Source organism: Lissotriton helveticus, chromosome 6, assembly GCF_964261635.1.
Source record: "Lissotriton helveticus chromosome 6, aLisHel1.1, whole genome shotgun sequence".
NCBI lineage: Eukaryota > Metazoa > Chordata > Amphibia > Caudata > Salamandridae > Lissotriton > Lissotriton helveticus.
In genome coordinates, this window is record NC_136067.1 from 1,913,924,743 (window position 1) to 1,913,942,180 (window position 17,438).

Genomic DNA, 17,438 nt, shown 5'->3' on the forward strand with positions numbered 1-17,438 from the left:
TAAGTTATTTTCTGTCCATGCCTGTGTGTCTAATAACTTTTCTAGGCCGATAGTCACCGCTTTTTCAAAAGTATCTACCTCTGGTCCTACCATCCCTATATTGGGTGTCCATGTGGACAAAGGTTTTAGGCCAGATTTGTTGGTGGTTTCTCTGCCTTCTTTTCCCATGAAAAACTTCCTGATCCTAATTTTTCTGAATAGGTCCATTACGTCCCTTTCGATGTTGAATCTACAACCTGTTGTGCTGGGGGCACACAAAAGGAAAAATAGATACAGAAGGGGCTCTTTCTTTTTGTATTTTATCTAGAGTAGTTCTAAAGTGCAGTGCAAAGAAAGTGAAAGAATGTGGTTTAAAAAGGATAAACAACAGAGGTGAGATAATACCCTTTCTAGCACTTTTCCTAACAATCTCTAATATGTTTTCCTACGAAAAACAGTGTGAAGGTGAAAAGAGAGGAAAGAGTAATGAATTAATCACTGTTTCAGCGATCAACATGTTTCAGTCACTAGAATAATTCTCCCTGCCTTTCTTCAGGACCTAAACAAAACTTTGTCACTGCAAAACACGAGAAATTATACATGCAGTACAGATTCTGTTGTGTCAAGAATCTGATCCTCGATAAAAGCATGATGTGTTACTGCATCATTGCTTGTCAAGGAATAAGCCTCACCTCTCTCAGCACCAGCTCAAGTTTTTTAAGAGGCCCCGCTCTGTCCGTCGGTACGTCCAAATTGAAACTTCACTTTGTTTCAACTCGGAAGTACAATGCAGTGTCCCCAGGACAGCACAAGTTAACGGGTGCTTCTGAGAGCAGCGCATTCGATGTAATATGGCTCAATTATCCTGCTGCGCCGGACACCCCTGTTTTAAGTTGTGCTGTGGCGCAAACAGAAAAAATGAGGCGGTTCATTTTGTCATGGAAATTATGGATAGTGTTGTAGAAAGAAAAATTAGGGCATGTTTTAAGAGAGATCTCAAATCCTCTTCTACTTAATTTGAAAATTCTGACATGCAGACTGAATAAACACTTTCAATACCAGCAGTAGACTTCCAGTTAACTCCCTAGTGAGCACTACCCCCTACACTACTCAAACACCACTACACTGCCCTAAACCCTAAAACACTATCCCTAGCATGAGCCCCTACACTACACAAACCACTGCACTACCCTAAACCCTAAATCTACCCCCAGCATGACCCCCTACACTACCCCAACACCACTGCACTACCCTAAAAACTAAATCTACCCCCAGCTCGACCCCTACACTACCCAAACACCACTGCACTACCCTAAACCCTAAAACATTACCCTAGCACGACCTCCTACACTACCCAAACACCACTGCACCACCCTAAACTCTAAATCTAGCCCCACCATGTCCCCCTACACTACACCAACACTACCGCACTACCCTAAACCCTTAATCTACCCCCAGCACAACCCCCTACACTACACAAACACCGCTGCACTACCCTAAGCCCTAAAATACTACCCCCAGCACGACCCCCTATACTACCCAAACACCACTGCGCTACCCTAAACCCTAAATCTACCCCAGCACAAACCCCTACACTACCCAAACACCACTGCACTACCATAAACCCTAAACCACTACCCCATACACTACACAAACACCACTGCACTACCCTAAACCCTAAAACACTACCTCCAGCACGACCCCCTACACTACACAAACACCACTGCACTACTTTAAACCATAATTCTACCCCCAGCTAGACCCCCTACACTACCCATTCATGACTTCACTACCCTAAACCCTAAAACACTACCCCCGCTCAACCCCTACACCACCCAAACCATTGCACTACCCTAAACCTTAAATCTACCCCAGCATGTCGCCCTACACTACCCAAACACCACTGCACTACCCTAAAACACTACCCCAGCACGACCCCCTACACTACACAAACACCACTGCACTACCCTAAACTCTAAATCTACCCCGGCACGACCCCCTACACTACATAAACACCACTGCACTACCCTAAACCATAAATCTACGCCCAGCACAACCCCCTACACTACACAAACACCATTGCACTACCCTAAAACAAAATCCCCAGCATGACCCCTACATTAGACAAACACCACTGCACTTCCCTAAACCTTAAAATACTACCCCCTGCACGACCCCCTACACTACCAAAACACCACTGCACTACCCTAAACCCTAAAACACTACCCCAGCACGAACCCGCGAACACTACACAAACACCACCGCGCTACTCTAAACCCTAAATATACCCCCTGCACGACCCCCTGCCTTACCCAATCACCACTGCACTACCCTAAACCCTAAATTAACCCCCAGCTTGAACCCCTACACTACCCAAACACCACTGCACTACCATAAACCCTAAAACACTACCCCATACTCTACACAAACACCACTGCACTACCCTAAACCCTAAAACACTACCCTCAGCACAACCCGCTACACTACACAAACACTACTGCACTACCCTACACCCTAAATCTACCCCCAGCACGACCCCCTACACTACTCATTCACCACTGCACTACCCTAAATCATACAGCACTACCCCAGCACGACCACCTACACTACCCAAACATCATTGCACTACCCTAAACCTTAAATCTACCCAGCACAACCCCTTACACTACCCAAACACCACTGTACTACCCTAAAAGACTACCTCAGCACGTACCACTACACTACACAAACACCACTGCACTACCCTAAACTCTAAATCTACCCCCAGCATGACCCCCTACACTACATAGAAACCACTGCACTACCCTAAACACTAAATCTACCCCAGCACGACCCCCTACACTACACAAACACCATCGCACTACCCTAAACCCCAATACACAACCCCCAGCACGACCCCTACATTACAAAAACACAACTGCACTTCCCAAAACCCTAAAACACTACCCCCAGCACGACCCCCTACACTGCCCAAACACCACTGCACTACCCTAAACCCTAAAACACTACCCCCCGCACGACCCCATACACTACACAAACACCACTGCACTAACCTAAACCCTAAAACACTACCCCCCGCACGACCCCTTACACTACCCAAACACCACTGCGCTAACCTAAACCCTAAAACACTACCCCCGGCACGACCCCCTACACTTCCCAAACACCACTCCACAGTGGTGCGTTTTAAGTTGAGGAATTAACTCCTCTTCAATCCTGAGGGTCCGTGGGGGCCAACTAGCCCACCAGGTACCTACAGTATGTGCCAGGTAGCTGCGTTGCAGAGAGGTGTTCTGAGGCCATGCCCCTTTTTAAACCTCTCTGCAATGCAGCTCTGTGGCACTTACTGCAGGTAGCTGGTGGGCTAGTTGCACCCCAGGGACCCTCAGTATTCAAGGGGAGTAAATCCCCCAACTTAAAACGTGCCACGGGTGCGTTTGCACAGTGGGGAAGGGAGGGGGCAGGGCCTGAGTTCACATGTGTGCAAACACACCCTGTGGCGCTGTTTACGTTGGGGAATTAATTCCTTGTCAATCCTGAGGGTCCCTGGGGCCCAACTAGCCCACCAGGTACCTCCAGTAAGCGCCACAGAGCTGTGTTGCAGAGTGTTATAAAAAGGGGCATGGCCTCTGAACACCTCTCTGCAACGCAGCCTCCTGGCGCATACTGAAGGTAGCTGGTGGGAATTTATTCTCTAACTTAAAATGTGTCACAGTGCGTGTTTGCAGACATATCACCTCAGGCCACTCCCCCTTCCTTCACCACTGTGCAAATGCGCCTGTGGCGCGTTTTAAGTTGGGGAATTAATTATCTTTCAATACTGAGGGTCCTTGAGGACCAAATAGCCCAACACGTATCTCCAGTATGCAAACATTCAGGAAAAAGGGTCTAAGGGAATGTTTAAAGTCCAAAACGGATTAAATCCCCCTAATTATGATAATCACAAAACATAATGGAATCCATGGACCTAGAAAACCGTGCCTCGAAAAACAAGTCTAAAGGCACTAACAAAGTGCTGATTAGTATTAGGTAAAGAAAGGAAAGCAGGGAGAAACAGAGAAAATGGAATCAGAGGGTTAGCAAGAACCAACTCAGGATGGCTGGTGTCCCATGAATACACAATCATGTGCCCAGTGTCATCATCAGGGATTCCAAACAACTCCCTCCCGTCCCTCTTTGTTCACTGGGGGAACAGAGAGAATGAGTTGTATCCTTCTGTGTGGTTCTCACAAAAGGAAAAATAGATACAGAAGGGGCTCTTTCTTTTTGTATTTTTTATCTAGAGTAGTTCTAAAGTGCAGTGCAAAGAAAGTGAAAAAAAATGTGGTTTAAAAAGGATAAACAACAGAGATGAGATAATACCCTTTCTAGCACTTTTCCTAACAATCTCTAATATGTTTTCCTACGAAAAACAGTGTGAAGGTGAAAAGAGAGGAAAGAGTAATGAATTAATCACTGTTTCAGCGATCAACATGTTTCAGTCACTAGGATAATTCTCCCTGCCTTTCTTCAGGACCTAAACAAAACGTTGTCACTGTAAAACACGAGAAATCATACATGCAGTACAGATTCTGTTGTGTCAAGAATCTGATCCTCGATAAAAGCATGATGTGTTACTGCATCATTGCTTGTCTCACCTCTCTCTGCACCAGCTCAAGTTTTTTAAGAGGCCCCGCTCTGTCCGTCGGTACGTCCGAATTGAAACTTCACTTTGTTTCAACTCGGAAGTACAATGCAGTGTCCCCAGGACAGCACAAGTTAACGGGTGCTTCTGAGAGCAGCGCATGCGATGTAATATGGCTCAATTATCCTGCGCGCCGGACACACCTGTTTTAAGTTGTGCTGTGGCGCAAACAGAGAAAGTGCGATCTGTGTGCAATAGTGCCCCTGGTGTATAGCTTCTCTCGATCGATATAAGCCCTACTTCCATCAGTGAGTGTTTGTTAAACTGAACACTAATATGAGAGCCTTATTTTGTAATCCAGGTTGCAACCCACGAGCCAGGGGGGGAACCTGGTTTGACTTGTTTTGCTGGCCCAGGGTTGCCTCTTTGTCCTGTACATATAGTATTTTCTTTAGAAGAGGTGGCGGATGAAAGTGTCAAAAGTCCTTCTAAAATGACATCCGGTCTCAATGAGGTCCCTAGCGACCTATTTAAATACAATCTTGACTTTCGGGCTCCCCTCCTTAAAACAGCATAAATGCAGCCTGTAAGACTGGTTTACCTCTGTCTTGATGCTCAGTAATTATCCTCCCAGTGTTCAAAGAGGGGAACTGCCAGGATCCTAAATGCTACTGTGCAATTTCTTTGTTACACTCTATGGTGTAAATATAATTGGTAGAGCCATTTTTGACAGGTTATTGCTTTGAGTCTTGGAATCTAAATACTATCTGAGTTTCTTGTTGAATTGCTGTGGGCTCTCCGTTTTGCTATTGCGAGATTTGTGGAAGGTGGGGAATACCCGGATCCTTCTTTATTGGCAGTGGCATATGCTAGGGCTGTGCTTTAGCCCCAATTCTGTTTTTGTTATACATTAATGGCGTTGACACTACTTTATTTAAGAAAGGGCGGGACATGCGGGTAGTCAAAAATAAGCCTGTTCTCATCTTCTTATATGCTGTTGAGGCAGTCTTTCTTGCCAGAACTTAGGATGGCCTTAACATTCTTCTTGATTCTTTTGTAAATATCAGGAAGCGAGTGAAGTTGTACACTAAGCTCTCTAAAACATTCATTATGGCCAGTGGTCCTAAAAATCTGAAGAACCATGTTGATCTGTCAAGGGCAAACCATTAGTAAGGATAAATGAATTCCCCTCTTTGGGGTAACCTTAGAACATTCTAGTACAGTAGCCCTGTCTATTGCTAACAGGATAATGTGCTTTAAAAACCGGAGGGTACAAAAAAAAGCCCACCAGCACGGATTTGGAAATATGCAAGAGGAAATACATTCCAATCCTAACCTATGGAGCAGGTATTTGGGGTTAAAGACATGTAAGCAGTTTACAAGTAGAGGAGAATAGGGTACGTAGGCACAACTTGGACATCCCCATGTGCATCCCACACTGTACTATACATCAGGAATTGAGCTTGGACTGCGTTGAGGACCATATCAAATTAGCACCCTTATTACTATGGTCTTCGATTTGATGTAATGACCACAGCTCACTCAACAAAGATGTTGAGGAAGACTGTTTAACATACGATCCAGGAGACGAAACCCCCTGGCTCCAATATATCAGGGATGGCTCCCTTAACCTTGGGAGACATCTATTTACCATTAGCTGGTACAGATAAGAAAAAGGATAAAGGGGGCTTACAAAGATTTTTGGGGATGCAAACAAAGAGAAAGGGAAAATGCAGAGGTAATGAAATCTGAATACAGGAATGTTTTGATTCAAACTTCAAAAGGACTGGAGCCTTATCTGGACCTGGTGCCACACATCTGGGAGTGGATGCTCCTCACAAGGTTCAAACTGGGCTCAGCCGAGCGGCTACTCTGCTTCCCTTTTGGACACTTATATATGGCAGGCATATGTGGCAGCCTACGTGAACGGGCGGACTGGGCAGGCTGTTAGGTCCCCAGCATCGGTTGGTGGGTGGAAACTCTCCTTCCTCGTGAGCCGCCTTTCGCGCCGAAGGAGCCCTATTCTACTTCAGGAAGGGTTTGAATTAGAGCATACGAATAAGACGGTGCTCTCTAAGACTTCAGACATCCTCACGGAAGGCATGGTAGGATTATAGGGTGTCTCTTTCCCTGCTCCTTACCTTCTTTACTCTTCATTCACGGTCGTGAAGAAGCGCTCTGGGATCCACTAGGGACCACTAGATAGGGCGGAACATGTCGGCCACTCACTTTTAACACACCACACTAGATAGTCACACGGGTTGAGAGAAGTGGGGATCTAATTGTTTTTCTCCACTCTACCAGCATAAGAGCATCTCCATCCCCGTCCAGATTTTAACCTAACCTTCGAGGATCCTCTAATAAATCGATTGGGGTACCAATGGGTTATTTTACTCTCACTCACTGCCTTCACTTGGCCCACACACCCACATGAACAACTGCGGCAACTCCTAAAAAGATCTCCATCAAAGAGTCCTCTTTGAGGGCCCTTGAGGGACTGCAGCGCCACCCCCACGAGGAGCAGTGCCCAATGATGATGCTTTACACTCTCAAGGGTGTGTGAGGGCACAACAGACACAGGAGTATCTCTCCTCATTTACTCACACTCATACCTTGTTGTTGGAGACTCCTTTCCCTACTTTGCAACCACAATAGGCTGCAACCTTTCCACTCCCCTTTTAGGAACTGGTACCACCATTAGTAATGAGCCTACGTGAAGCATCACAGACTCTGCTACACGTCCTAGCTTTTTGTAAATGTTATCTTCAGATGTCACATACAGTTTTAATCCCTATGCTCAGGAGTGTGCAATTCAAGGGATGCAGACCAGCGTTGATTTATTTACAGATGCTTAACTGCCAATGGGTTTGTTTGAGAGTAGGCTCCGTTTTAAAATTTTAAATCTTCTATTCAATATCGCAACACCATAATTTTCTGAGATATGAAATATCTTTTAGCTGTTCCGGAAAGTTTTTCCATATATGTTTGCCATGCCGCACCTGGGGAACCATATTTAGAAGACACTATAAGGTTGCTCCGGCTCTGTTATGGCATATGGCCTGGACCACCGAGGAATGTGGACTAAACCGCTCCATCTTGAATGATGTGATGAGGTTAGATAATGGTGGTAAGGTTGGATGGCTAAGTTATGTGAAGAAGTTTTTCACTGACTTAGGTTTGGTAAATTATTATGATGACCCATCCTCTCTGTGCGATATCTCCAGAATAGCCCTGAAGGAAAAGTGCATGAGATACTTGGAAGAGCGTAGAACCACTATAGAAATGATGAAAGAAACGGTGGTTGCGCACGAACTAATAACAATTACAAGTAAAATGCAGCCATATGTTAAGCTACAAATGAGTGACTATGAAAGGTTCTTATTAACTCGTTTTAGATTAAATTTATTATTCAGGTCACTTAGCTTCCCTAATATGAACAATTGGTCGAAACTTCTAAATAAATGCCCATGTGACGATTTGTCAGAACAATCAGACATACATATCCTCTTCTTCTGTAAATGTTATTCAATTCCCAGACGAAGATGGATTGTTCCCTTACTGAAGACCATGGAAATAAATCGCTGTTGTCCTGCTTTTTTAGCTGTACAGAGACTAGATAATATTTTAACTGTTGCATCTATCGCTGTGTTTTTAAAAAATGTTTTTAAATCTCGGAAATCTATTATATCCTGAAATGTGATGAATTGACTGTATTTTACTGGATGAATTTAATATGTATTGTTTCTAAATTGTGATTTTATCTGAACTTTTATGGTTGTTTTGTTCTAATAACCAAATAAAGTAAGAATTGATTAATTGAATTGAGTTTGTGAGTCAATACAATATTCACGAGAGCCTCAGTTTTTATTCTTGATGTTTGAATATGTTTAGAGCCTGTAGTAATTTATTTTTTAAATTATATAAGTGTTTTAAATTGTGCACCATTGTAACTGTGAATCTCCGGTATTTTGTAGCATGCGTGTTATTTGACGTTAATTCAGTGTTCTTTTATGATTATTTTTAAATGTTCAAAAAAAGAGATTCATTCATATATGCGATTGACATATTCTGCCATTCATCCATTTACTCATCCATCCAACAATCCATGCGCTCACTCACTTATTAATTACTGATGCCCTAAATCATCGTCATTCACCTCTGCACTCATCCATCAATTCATCCATTGATTCATTTTCACATTCTCCCACTCATTCCTTCACATGCCCACGCATGTGTGCATGTTTGTGATGATATCCCTAGAGCAAAAACCTAGTTAGAGAGCAATAGATCCCTGAACTCACCAACCACCGATGAAGCACATTCACCTACAAAACAGTCATACCTACTGCCTTTGGCAATACTTCTTTAACAGTTCCATCAATGGATAGAAATAAGTGCCTCATTAGCACGGTGCTACACACCCTGCATGACATTTGCACACATCTCTGGGTGCTCCATTCACAAAGCCTACAATCTGACATAGCACATCGCACTTGGAATGAATACGCAAGTGCATTCATTGAGGCAAACATCAAAAGCAAAGTTGCAATGTATATAATACCAGTGTGCCTTTACTGCATAGTTATTTAGCTGATAAAAGTAAAGAAGGCCCGTTAAAATGAATGGACGGAGAAGATTTATCCACTTGGCGCTTTGCTGCTGAAATTCCTATGAAAGGGTTGAGTAGAGGGTGAAACTCCCAAGCATGGAGATCATTTGCAAAGAAGAATTTTGACGGTAGAATCTAAGTTAATCTTTTTCTAGCCTGAAATTTTCAGACATAGCTTTCCAGTATTTGGGTTCTATGTATAAGAAGATTCAGCCTTGGGTTCTCTGGCATCTAATAAGGACAGCAGATGTTTACCCAAGGACCATAGATTTGTGCTAATGACTAAAGGGTGTATTTTGGAGGACCCATATCCTGGTCCTTTACCATACATGGATTTATAAATCAAATATTGGAATTTAAATGTAATGTGACCTTCTACTGCGAATCAGAGCCTATGTGAGATGTATTCGAGATTTGTCAAACTGGCGGACACCTAACACGTTTCCTACTTACTTGTCATTCAAGTTCATGGATAAGAGAAGATGAGAATCCTCATTAAAGTTATGTGTATAGCCCAGCCTTGTGTTCACTATTGCTCAATCCGCTGATATTGGTGTGACTCTTCTTTTCAAGTTTGCTGTCTATTTTTACTCCCATATTTTTCTCATTATCCCTAGAGACGAATTACTGACCCAATAGACCTGGTAGCGTGCCTATGGCTGTCAGATTTCCAAGCCTACTTTAAAGTCTGAAGTAGATGCTCCATCTTGAAAGTATTTAGGTAGAGCCACCTTGAGTTCATTCAGGAACTAACGTTATTGAGAATTTGGGTCAGATTTGTATGTTGTCTCTCATTGAAGAGTTTGGATGTTTTTATTGCATCCAATCAACTCATATAGAAGCCCATAGTTCATAGGGCACCATACAATATGGAAAATAATTCACGGCCAGGTCGTTTCCTCTGCTTTAAACTAGTTGCTGCTTAGACTGTGCTCACCCTGATGTAGTTCTATAAGTTGTTGCAGCGAAACGCATTGACAGGATCTTATTGAATTTAATGGAGGAAAATACATGAGCATATTTGGAATTGACATATTGGATACTCTTTGGACTTCTTGTTGGTGCACCCATCCCTTTTGCAACAAATATTTCAAAGTGTGCAATATGGATTTCCTCATATTAACAGCCGTCAAAACACCCTGCAGGCCTTTACCTGTGTGTGGCATATTAGGGATATGCAGCATGAGGACCAATTATGTGGTAAGATTACACGAATTATGCACAAAAAAACGCAGATGGTTTAACACATGTTCTGTTAGTAATAATTTCATCCATTTGAGCAAGAAGCAAAGTGAAATCGGTAAACACTGCTAATTGTATTGCATATGTGCTAAATCCATAATTATGCAGTAAAGCACATGATAAAATAAATCCATTGACCCTCTTCATTGCCCACTGTTTTATGAACAATTGATTCATGAAAAGTAAACAAATTCTAAACATTCTGCAGTCAGTGTCCAATGTCAACTTCACTTGTACGAAAACAGCTTTTTCAAACCAGAAGCCCCAAAATAAACCTGTAATATAAAAAAAGACATAATTGATAACGTGTAATATGGCTCTTTATTACTATCACGGGTCCCTGACGACATTTACAAACAATTCAGCCTGCGACCTCTTTATATCATCACCCGAGCCCCTTGCTGGTAATATGGTAATATTGGACCATTTATGTAAGATTATGTTCCTGTCCCTTACAGGGATGATGGCCTGTAATACATAATTCTGTCTCTTTACTAATAAAACTGGAAACCAAAAAGTCAACCCACATAAGGTATATATGTTTGTGGTTCTGATACTCTTATTACTGTGCAAAATGGCAATATTAATCATACCATAAATGTATATAGCCGACACCTCATTTTGTGTGCCCCTGATCTATACAAGCAAATGAAATGTGTGTGTTCACGGGCTTTGCATAGTATTTCAGATGCAAAATGTAGAATAGGAAAACCTGTGAGTGATGCTGGTTCAGTATGTCAGTGAGGACTACTTTCAGGGACTCTTTGAAAAGCCACTGGAGTGTTGCAGGAATTAACCAAGACTTCCATTGTGTTTTATTTGAAGGTATAGAGATGAAATTTAAGAACATGCTCTACCCAATCATAATTGCCCCAGCTTTAATCCCTGAAATGACAAGTGTCATCCATACAGCAGAGGGTAAGTAAATGATATTCAGTCCACTTCTTCTTTGCCATTTATTAATATGTTGAGGTTGGCTGGGTTTGCTGGCTCTTGATGCACCAGCCTGTGGCATGAGCATGTGAATGGAAAGGCTTAGTAGTGCCAATGGGAGTCTCTTCAGAGCTCGCTGGACATCAGTAGTTGAGGTGAGTCTTACCTGTATGTGTAAGGAAACCAAGGGTTCAGAGCAGGATGAGCTCTGATGCTGGGTTGTTTGAAGGAGAGGGGCCAGTTAGCGGCACAGGCAGAGTGTAGGTGTTGAGCATTCATCTATGGGGGAGCTGTATCTACATCCTGGCACGCTCCTTGGAGGTTCTTTGCACATGACAGGTCGGTGTGACTGTGAAACATTTCCCCAGCCAGCCAATATGACCATAAATAATTGTCAGCGGATGCAGGGAAATCTAATTACAATTAAAAGGGACAATGGGGAAAAATTCAGAATGGGATAGCAGAGTGACAACTCAAAAAGAGATGGACTCCACTCAGCTCTTTTTTTGGACTACTGGTGTTTCTGGATAAAGGATTATGGGTTGGAAAATATACTATTTCTTTAAGACTTAAGATATCTGGAGGCAGCAATTACAAGTTTTGTTAAACTTGGTCAATATTAAATTCTTAGTTCAAGGTAGAAAGATGGATCAGTGTTCCAAAGGCCTTTAAGGGATCTCTTAATCAGGCTCACGTCTGATAGCTCCAATAATTCCTTTATATTTGGGGACTGACGTATCTCTAAACAGTGTTACTTTTAGATTTTTTTTGAAAATTTTGATAAACCTTGTGGGCTAATGACATTAAATCAAGATCCAGATGGCACTCAACATAATCAATGTTTAAAAAGGGCATACCTAAAAGCACACCACCTGGTCGACATACAGGGGCTGATTGCGAACAGTACTCAGATTATTGCCCAGGGCAGCACTGAATTGACTCCTCCCCAGATGTGCACTAGTCTTAAGAGTGAACGAATATGAATTATGTTAACTTTTACAAAGTACACAGTCTGCTATTGGTATGGGACTTTAGTGTTGTCTAGGGTGCCTCTACACAATATTCCATAGGTCTTCTTGTAGACCAGAATCTGAATTGTCCTATGATGATGTGTTTTGGGTAGTACCTTGTGGTCTGTCTCTGGGTTGAGTAAAAACGCCATACTTTTCTAGCTGTGAGGGTACGATTTGGTGCTACAGAAGTGTGCCTAGAATACTCTGTCAATTGCTTATGTATATCTTGGGGCAGTAAAATGCATGTTGACTGGTAGTGAGAGCGAGAGGTGTAATTCTGCATATAGTGGGGCACTTCTGAGCTGTGTAGTAGGATGTATGACATTACAACGCATGCTTTTACATCGCATGCTTTTACATTGCAGTTTTTAACAACGCATGCTGTTACAACGCATAGCGCTTTGGGGTGCTGGATAGTGAATAGTTTAATTTACTATTCCAACTCCAGTCCCCGTGGATAGTAGGGAAGGTGTTGGATATAAAATCTATTCCCTATTCTAGAGCGCCCCCCAGCGCAATGCGTTGTAATGGTTTGTGTTGTAAAAGTTGCGATGTAAAAGCACTGCGTGTTAAAAGTTGCGTTGTAAAGGATGTTTCCCGTGTAGTATGATGTTTATAGTGTTCTGTTTAATGTGTTCATTTGTGTTGGTGATTTTTGTTTGTATGATCTGTCATATGTGTTTATTTAGATGCAGATGTTTAATCTGATAGCGACTACTAGCCACAGATTCCTTCACGTAGAATTATCCCCAGGCGTGAGACTGGATGGGGAAACCTTTTTTGCCACAGCATCCGTGCGTGCTGGGGGCGGGCCGACATCACACGACTCCGCCCAGGCGTCGTCCGCGTACGTGCCATCAGCGAGGTCACATAAGACCCGCCCAGGTGTGCCTACGTCAGGTTTTCTTTTTTCTGCGTGCTACGCGGATCCGGTCCTGGCTACGGGCATGTTTAGGTCCTTTTTTCTTCCATTTCTTTTTGTGGAACAGTGTGCGAATGCCTTCAGGCTTCAAAACTTGCACGTTTTGTGGGCGTCTTATGTCGGCGACGAACCCTCGCCTCATTTGTACGTGGTGTTTGGGTGAGGACCACGGCACCATTGATTGTGCGGCGTGCCAACAGTTGAAGCCGAAGTCGCGGCGGGAGCGCCGGATTAAACTTCTCTCGGCTCGTCTCTCCAGGTTGACGTCCTCCTCTCGGTCTGCTTCAGTGGACCGCTTCAGATACGGTTGTGGTCGTCGTCCTCACCCTTCTCCGATGTCACGTGAGCGTCGCTCCCCAGTGGGTAAGTGTCGCAGTTTGTCCCCGGGGGCTGGTTTCCGGCCTGCCGGGGGCATAGGCTCTCCGTGGGTGATGCGGTCCCGTGTGTCGTCCTATCCACCGTTTCCCAGTGTTGGGGCATCGAGAGTCCAGATGGAGATATAGGCGGCGGCTTTGCAGGCTTCGCTGGCGTCTCCTCCTCCTTCCCCTCCTGGGGCGTTGGCGGATCCCTTGCCTTGCATGGGGCCCTCCGCAGCGCTGCCAGCATCTCTGGCCTCGCTGCCGACTGGTTTGGATCCAGGCTTGAAGGATGTGGTGCTGTTGGGATGCGGCTCCTCCGGGGCACCTCCTTCAGGCCACGGCGTCTCTGCCTCACCGCAAACTCCCATCGGGAGTCCCTGTGGTGTCGCGGGAGGTTGCCAGGGCTCGGGTCCTATCCCCGAGCCCCTCTCGGTCCTTTGACAAGGTGGTCCTGTCTAAGGCCGAGGTGACACCGCTACGGCGCCGGCAGCAGCTGGATGGTGCGGAGCCTCAGGGGTCAGTGGACCCGCTTCATCCTGCTCTGGGTCGAGGCAGGGTGGGGACCCCTCATCCCTCTCCGGGCCCCTCTCATCCCTCCCCGCAAGCTGCTGCCTCGTCGAAGGGTGAGTCGGAGGTCGAATCGTCCCTGGCGCCGTGACATGGGTTGCTGGGCAATCTCCGTATCATTCTGGGCCACGGCTGGTGGAGGGCTTGGTGTCACACCCCAGCCCCGTCTCATTCCCCCGCGCAGGTGGCTGCCTCGGCGGGGGTCGGGTCGGCATCGTTCCAGCGCCGCCCCGGGGCTGGTTCGGCTCCAGCTCCATTCCGGTCTCCACTCCGGTCTCCGGTGCGGTGTGACTTGGAGGAACACTGTCCGGTGATGCCGGATGGTGCCGACGTTCTGCCTCAGGCAGCGGACTCTACTGCTCCGCGCAGGGGTCATGCTGCGGATTCGTCTTCGGACGTTCCTTCTTCTCCGGAGGCAGGCTGTATATTGGTGTCTTCCTCCCGGAGACTGGTTGCCGTGTGGTATCTTTTTCACCGGCGTCGAAGGGTGGCTCCCCGCCCTTCCTGAGGCAGATGTGTTCATCGGAAGAGCGGCAGGTCCCTCATTCTTCGGCTCCTTCTGACTTCTAGGTCTGGCCCTTGCCTGTCCCGCTTGGCCTCAGGGACGGCCGCCTTAGTTTGCAGCCGTCACCCACGGAGGAGATGCTTTCTCCACCGCGGGGCCCTACGGAAGAAGGGTGCGGCCTTTGCTCACGCGGTGTCCATGGCTGTGGGCACCCGGCGCATGGGTGACCCGGTGGCTCACTTACCGGTGGACCATCTCTTGGAGGTCCTCCACCAGGGCTCTGGTGGGAGGGAAATCTTACTTCCCTTTGAAGGTTCGCTCCTTTCTTCCTTGACAGGGGCTTGGAGGTGTCCTGCCTCGGGACCCGGAGCCTCAGCATCTTCCGGCACCGCGTGACCCGGCGTGTCTTTCCCTTCACCCCTCTGCCGCCAGCTTCCTTTCGCGGACTGCTTTTGCCTCCCTACCGCCACTGTTGACTCCGCCGTCCCGGGAGGCCCACTGGCTCGACTCTTGAGGGCGCAACATGTTCGCCTCGACCAGCACTGCCCTGCGGGCCCTCAACACCTTGTGTGTTCTGGCTAGGGCCTCCTCCTGTTTGTGGGACTCAGTTGAGTCTCTGGGATCCACAGCGTCCCAGGAGACTGTTCAGGTGGACTTACGGCATCATGCGTTGGATGGCTGGGAGCTTGCGGCGTTTATTCTCCGCTCCACTCTGGACATCTCAGAGGTGTTGGGCCGGGCCATGGCTTCCTCAGCCGCTTTCCGTCGCCATGCTTGGCTTTGGGTCGGAGCATTCCCCGAGAATATTCGGGAGCAGCTCATTGATCTTCCCTTTGATGGCAGCCTGTTGTTCCATGCCCCGGCCGACTCCGCCATCCAAAAGCTCTTGGCAGGGCTCCATCCTCCTCCTCTGCTTTATCCTCCTCCTCTTCCGTCCCCTCCTCAGGGACTACTGAGCTGGGCTGATTCTGGGCCGCCTTAGGCCGGTTGTTCTGGCTGTGGAGTGTGTGTTCTGGCCATTTGCATCCTTTCCTGGGACTTTGGCATTGTTGGCTGCTGGACGGCCCTTTTGCTGATTGTGTGTTTATTCTGCCAGGGTTGTTGCTCAGACTTGGCCCTGAGAGTAGGCCTTTTGCTTTGCTTGGACTGCTTGTCAAGCCTTCCGCAGGGGTGTTTTTCCCCGAGGATCTTTTGTTTTTCCTCTGCTGCAGAAGTTCTTCCTAATGGGGTTCCCATATCTTGGGACTTGACGTACCATATGGGGTAGTGGTAGCTGTCATATAGCTGGCACTCTGCGAGGGGGTTCTGGTCGCCTTTGGGTGCCTGTTCTCCATGGGGTTTCTGTAGGTTGCTCTTGCTTCTTGAGGTCGTGTGGGCGGCCACTCGTAGTGGTGTACCCGGGCATACCCTCCTCTCCCTGCTCCTGTCCTGAGGTCTAGGATGATCCTGCGTCCTCCCTTGTCAGTCGCCACCTACTCGGCCTTCGTAGGGCCTCGGACTGTTCTTCTTGCTTCTGGTGGCTTTTGTCTAGCAGCGCTGTTCTGGCTGGCATGTTGCTCTCCGTCTGGAGTGGGTTCGCCTTCTTTTCCCTCATTTCCTTGGGTCCTCTGGGCTCCTTCTTCTTCTTGTCTTGTCTTGGCATTGGGCGGAAGCTATGTCGCCTGGTGGGTAAGTGGAGTGCTTCGGCCTTTCTGGCCTTGCCCTTGGTTCCTCTGCTGTGAGTGTACGGGCCTCTTCCGCCTCCTTCTCCCTCCTGCATCCCCTTGGGGTTGGTGGGGTTCTGCTTGTGGGAGTTCCCATTGCCTGGCAGGGACGAGGTTCTACCTGGTCCACAGATCTAGCCCCTTGTTCTATATTGGCTGGTGGGGTCCTTTCGCAGACCCTCCTTCCCAGGGGGTATTGCAAGGGTATCTATTCTACGTGAAGGAATCTGCGGCTAGTAGTCTCTATCAGATGTACGAGTTCCTTACCTTCGGTAATGATGTGTCTGGAAGAGATGATTCTAGCAGCAAATTCCTTCACGGTCCGCCCTTCCTCCCCGATTCTGCGAGGACTCTTGGGTTGGTCTTCGGTACTCGCCTCCCGGGGGGGCTGTGTCTCCTGTGAGTGCCTTCTTTGCTCTTGACGGGTGGCTCTGTCTGGGGCTGGTTCCTTCCTCCTTTTGGTTCTTTGGAGATTGGGGTTCTGGTGCTGCGGTGCCCTGCTGCTCTGGCTACTCCAGGTTTGGGGGGATTGCTTTCTATATCTGTCCTGCCCTCACCTCCCTTCCTTCCATTGCTATCCTCGGAAAAAGGGTCATCTGGCCATGTCTTGTCCTTGTCCCTTGTGGGTGGCTGCCCTCTATGTTGGGGTGGCTTGAAGGTTTGTTGTCCCTGTCTGTCTTGGGACTGGCCCCCCTTCCTTGTTCAGGATGGGGTGGTAGGTTTGCTGCGTGTGCCATGACTTTTACGCATGTTCCTTGCCTCTGGAGCACAGGGGTGGGAGGTTGTCTATGTGCTGGCAGGGTGGCTGCTCAGGGCTCTGCTTATTCTTTCTTCTTTCCCTGCCTTTGCGTTCTGCGGTGTTGACACTGCTCTATGTGGTGTTATTAGTCACCGTTTCTTTTCCAATTTTTCTGCTCTTCGCACACTGTTCCCATGCTTCCACAGTTTTTTTATCTGGTGGTTCTGCGTTGTGGTGCGGAAT

At 46.7% G+C, this 17,438-nt stretch overlaps 1 protein-coding gene across 1 annotated transcript in view; it reads left to right on the plus strand.

Annotated features, from left to right (window-relative positions):
- The window catches only part of LOC144762933 (xanthine dehydrogenase/oxidase-like), a 1,098,251-nt gene that overhangs the window by 154,032 nt on the left and 926,781 nt on the right, over nucleotides 1–17,438 (plus strand). Inside the window, exon 9 of the mRNA XM_078648234.1 lies at nucleotides 11,280–11,372. Within this exon, the coding sequence (XP_078504360.1) occupies nucleotides 11,280–11,372 (93 nt within the window). The remainder of the gene's footprint in view (nucleotides 1–11,279; nucleotides 11,373–17,438) is intronic.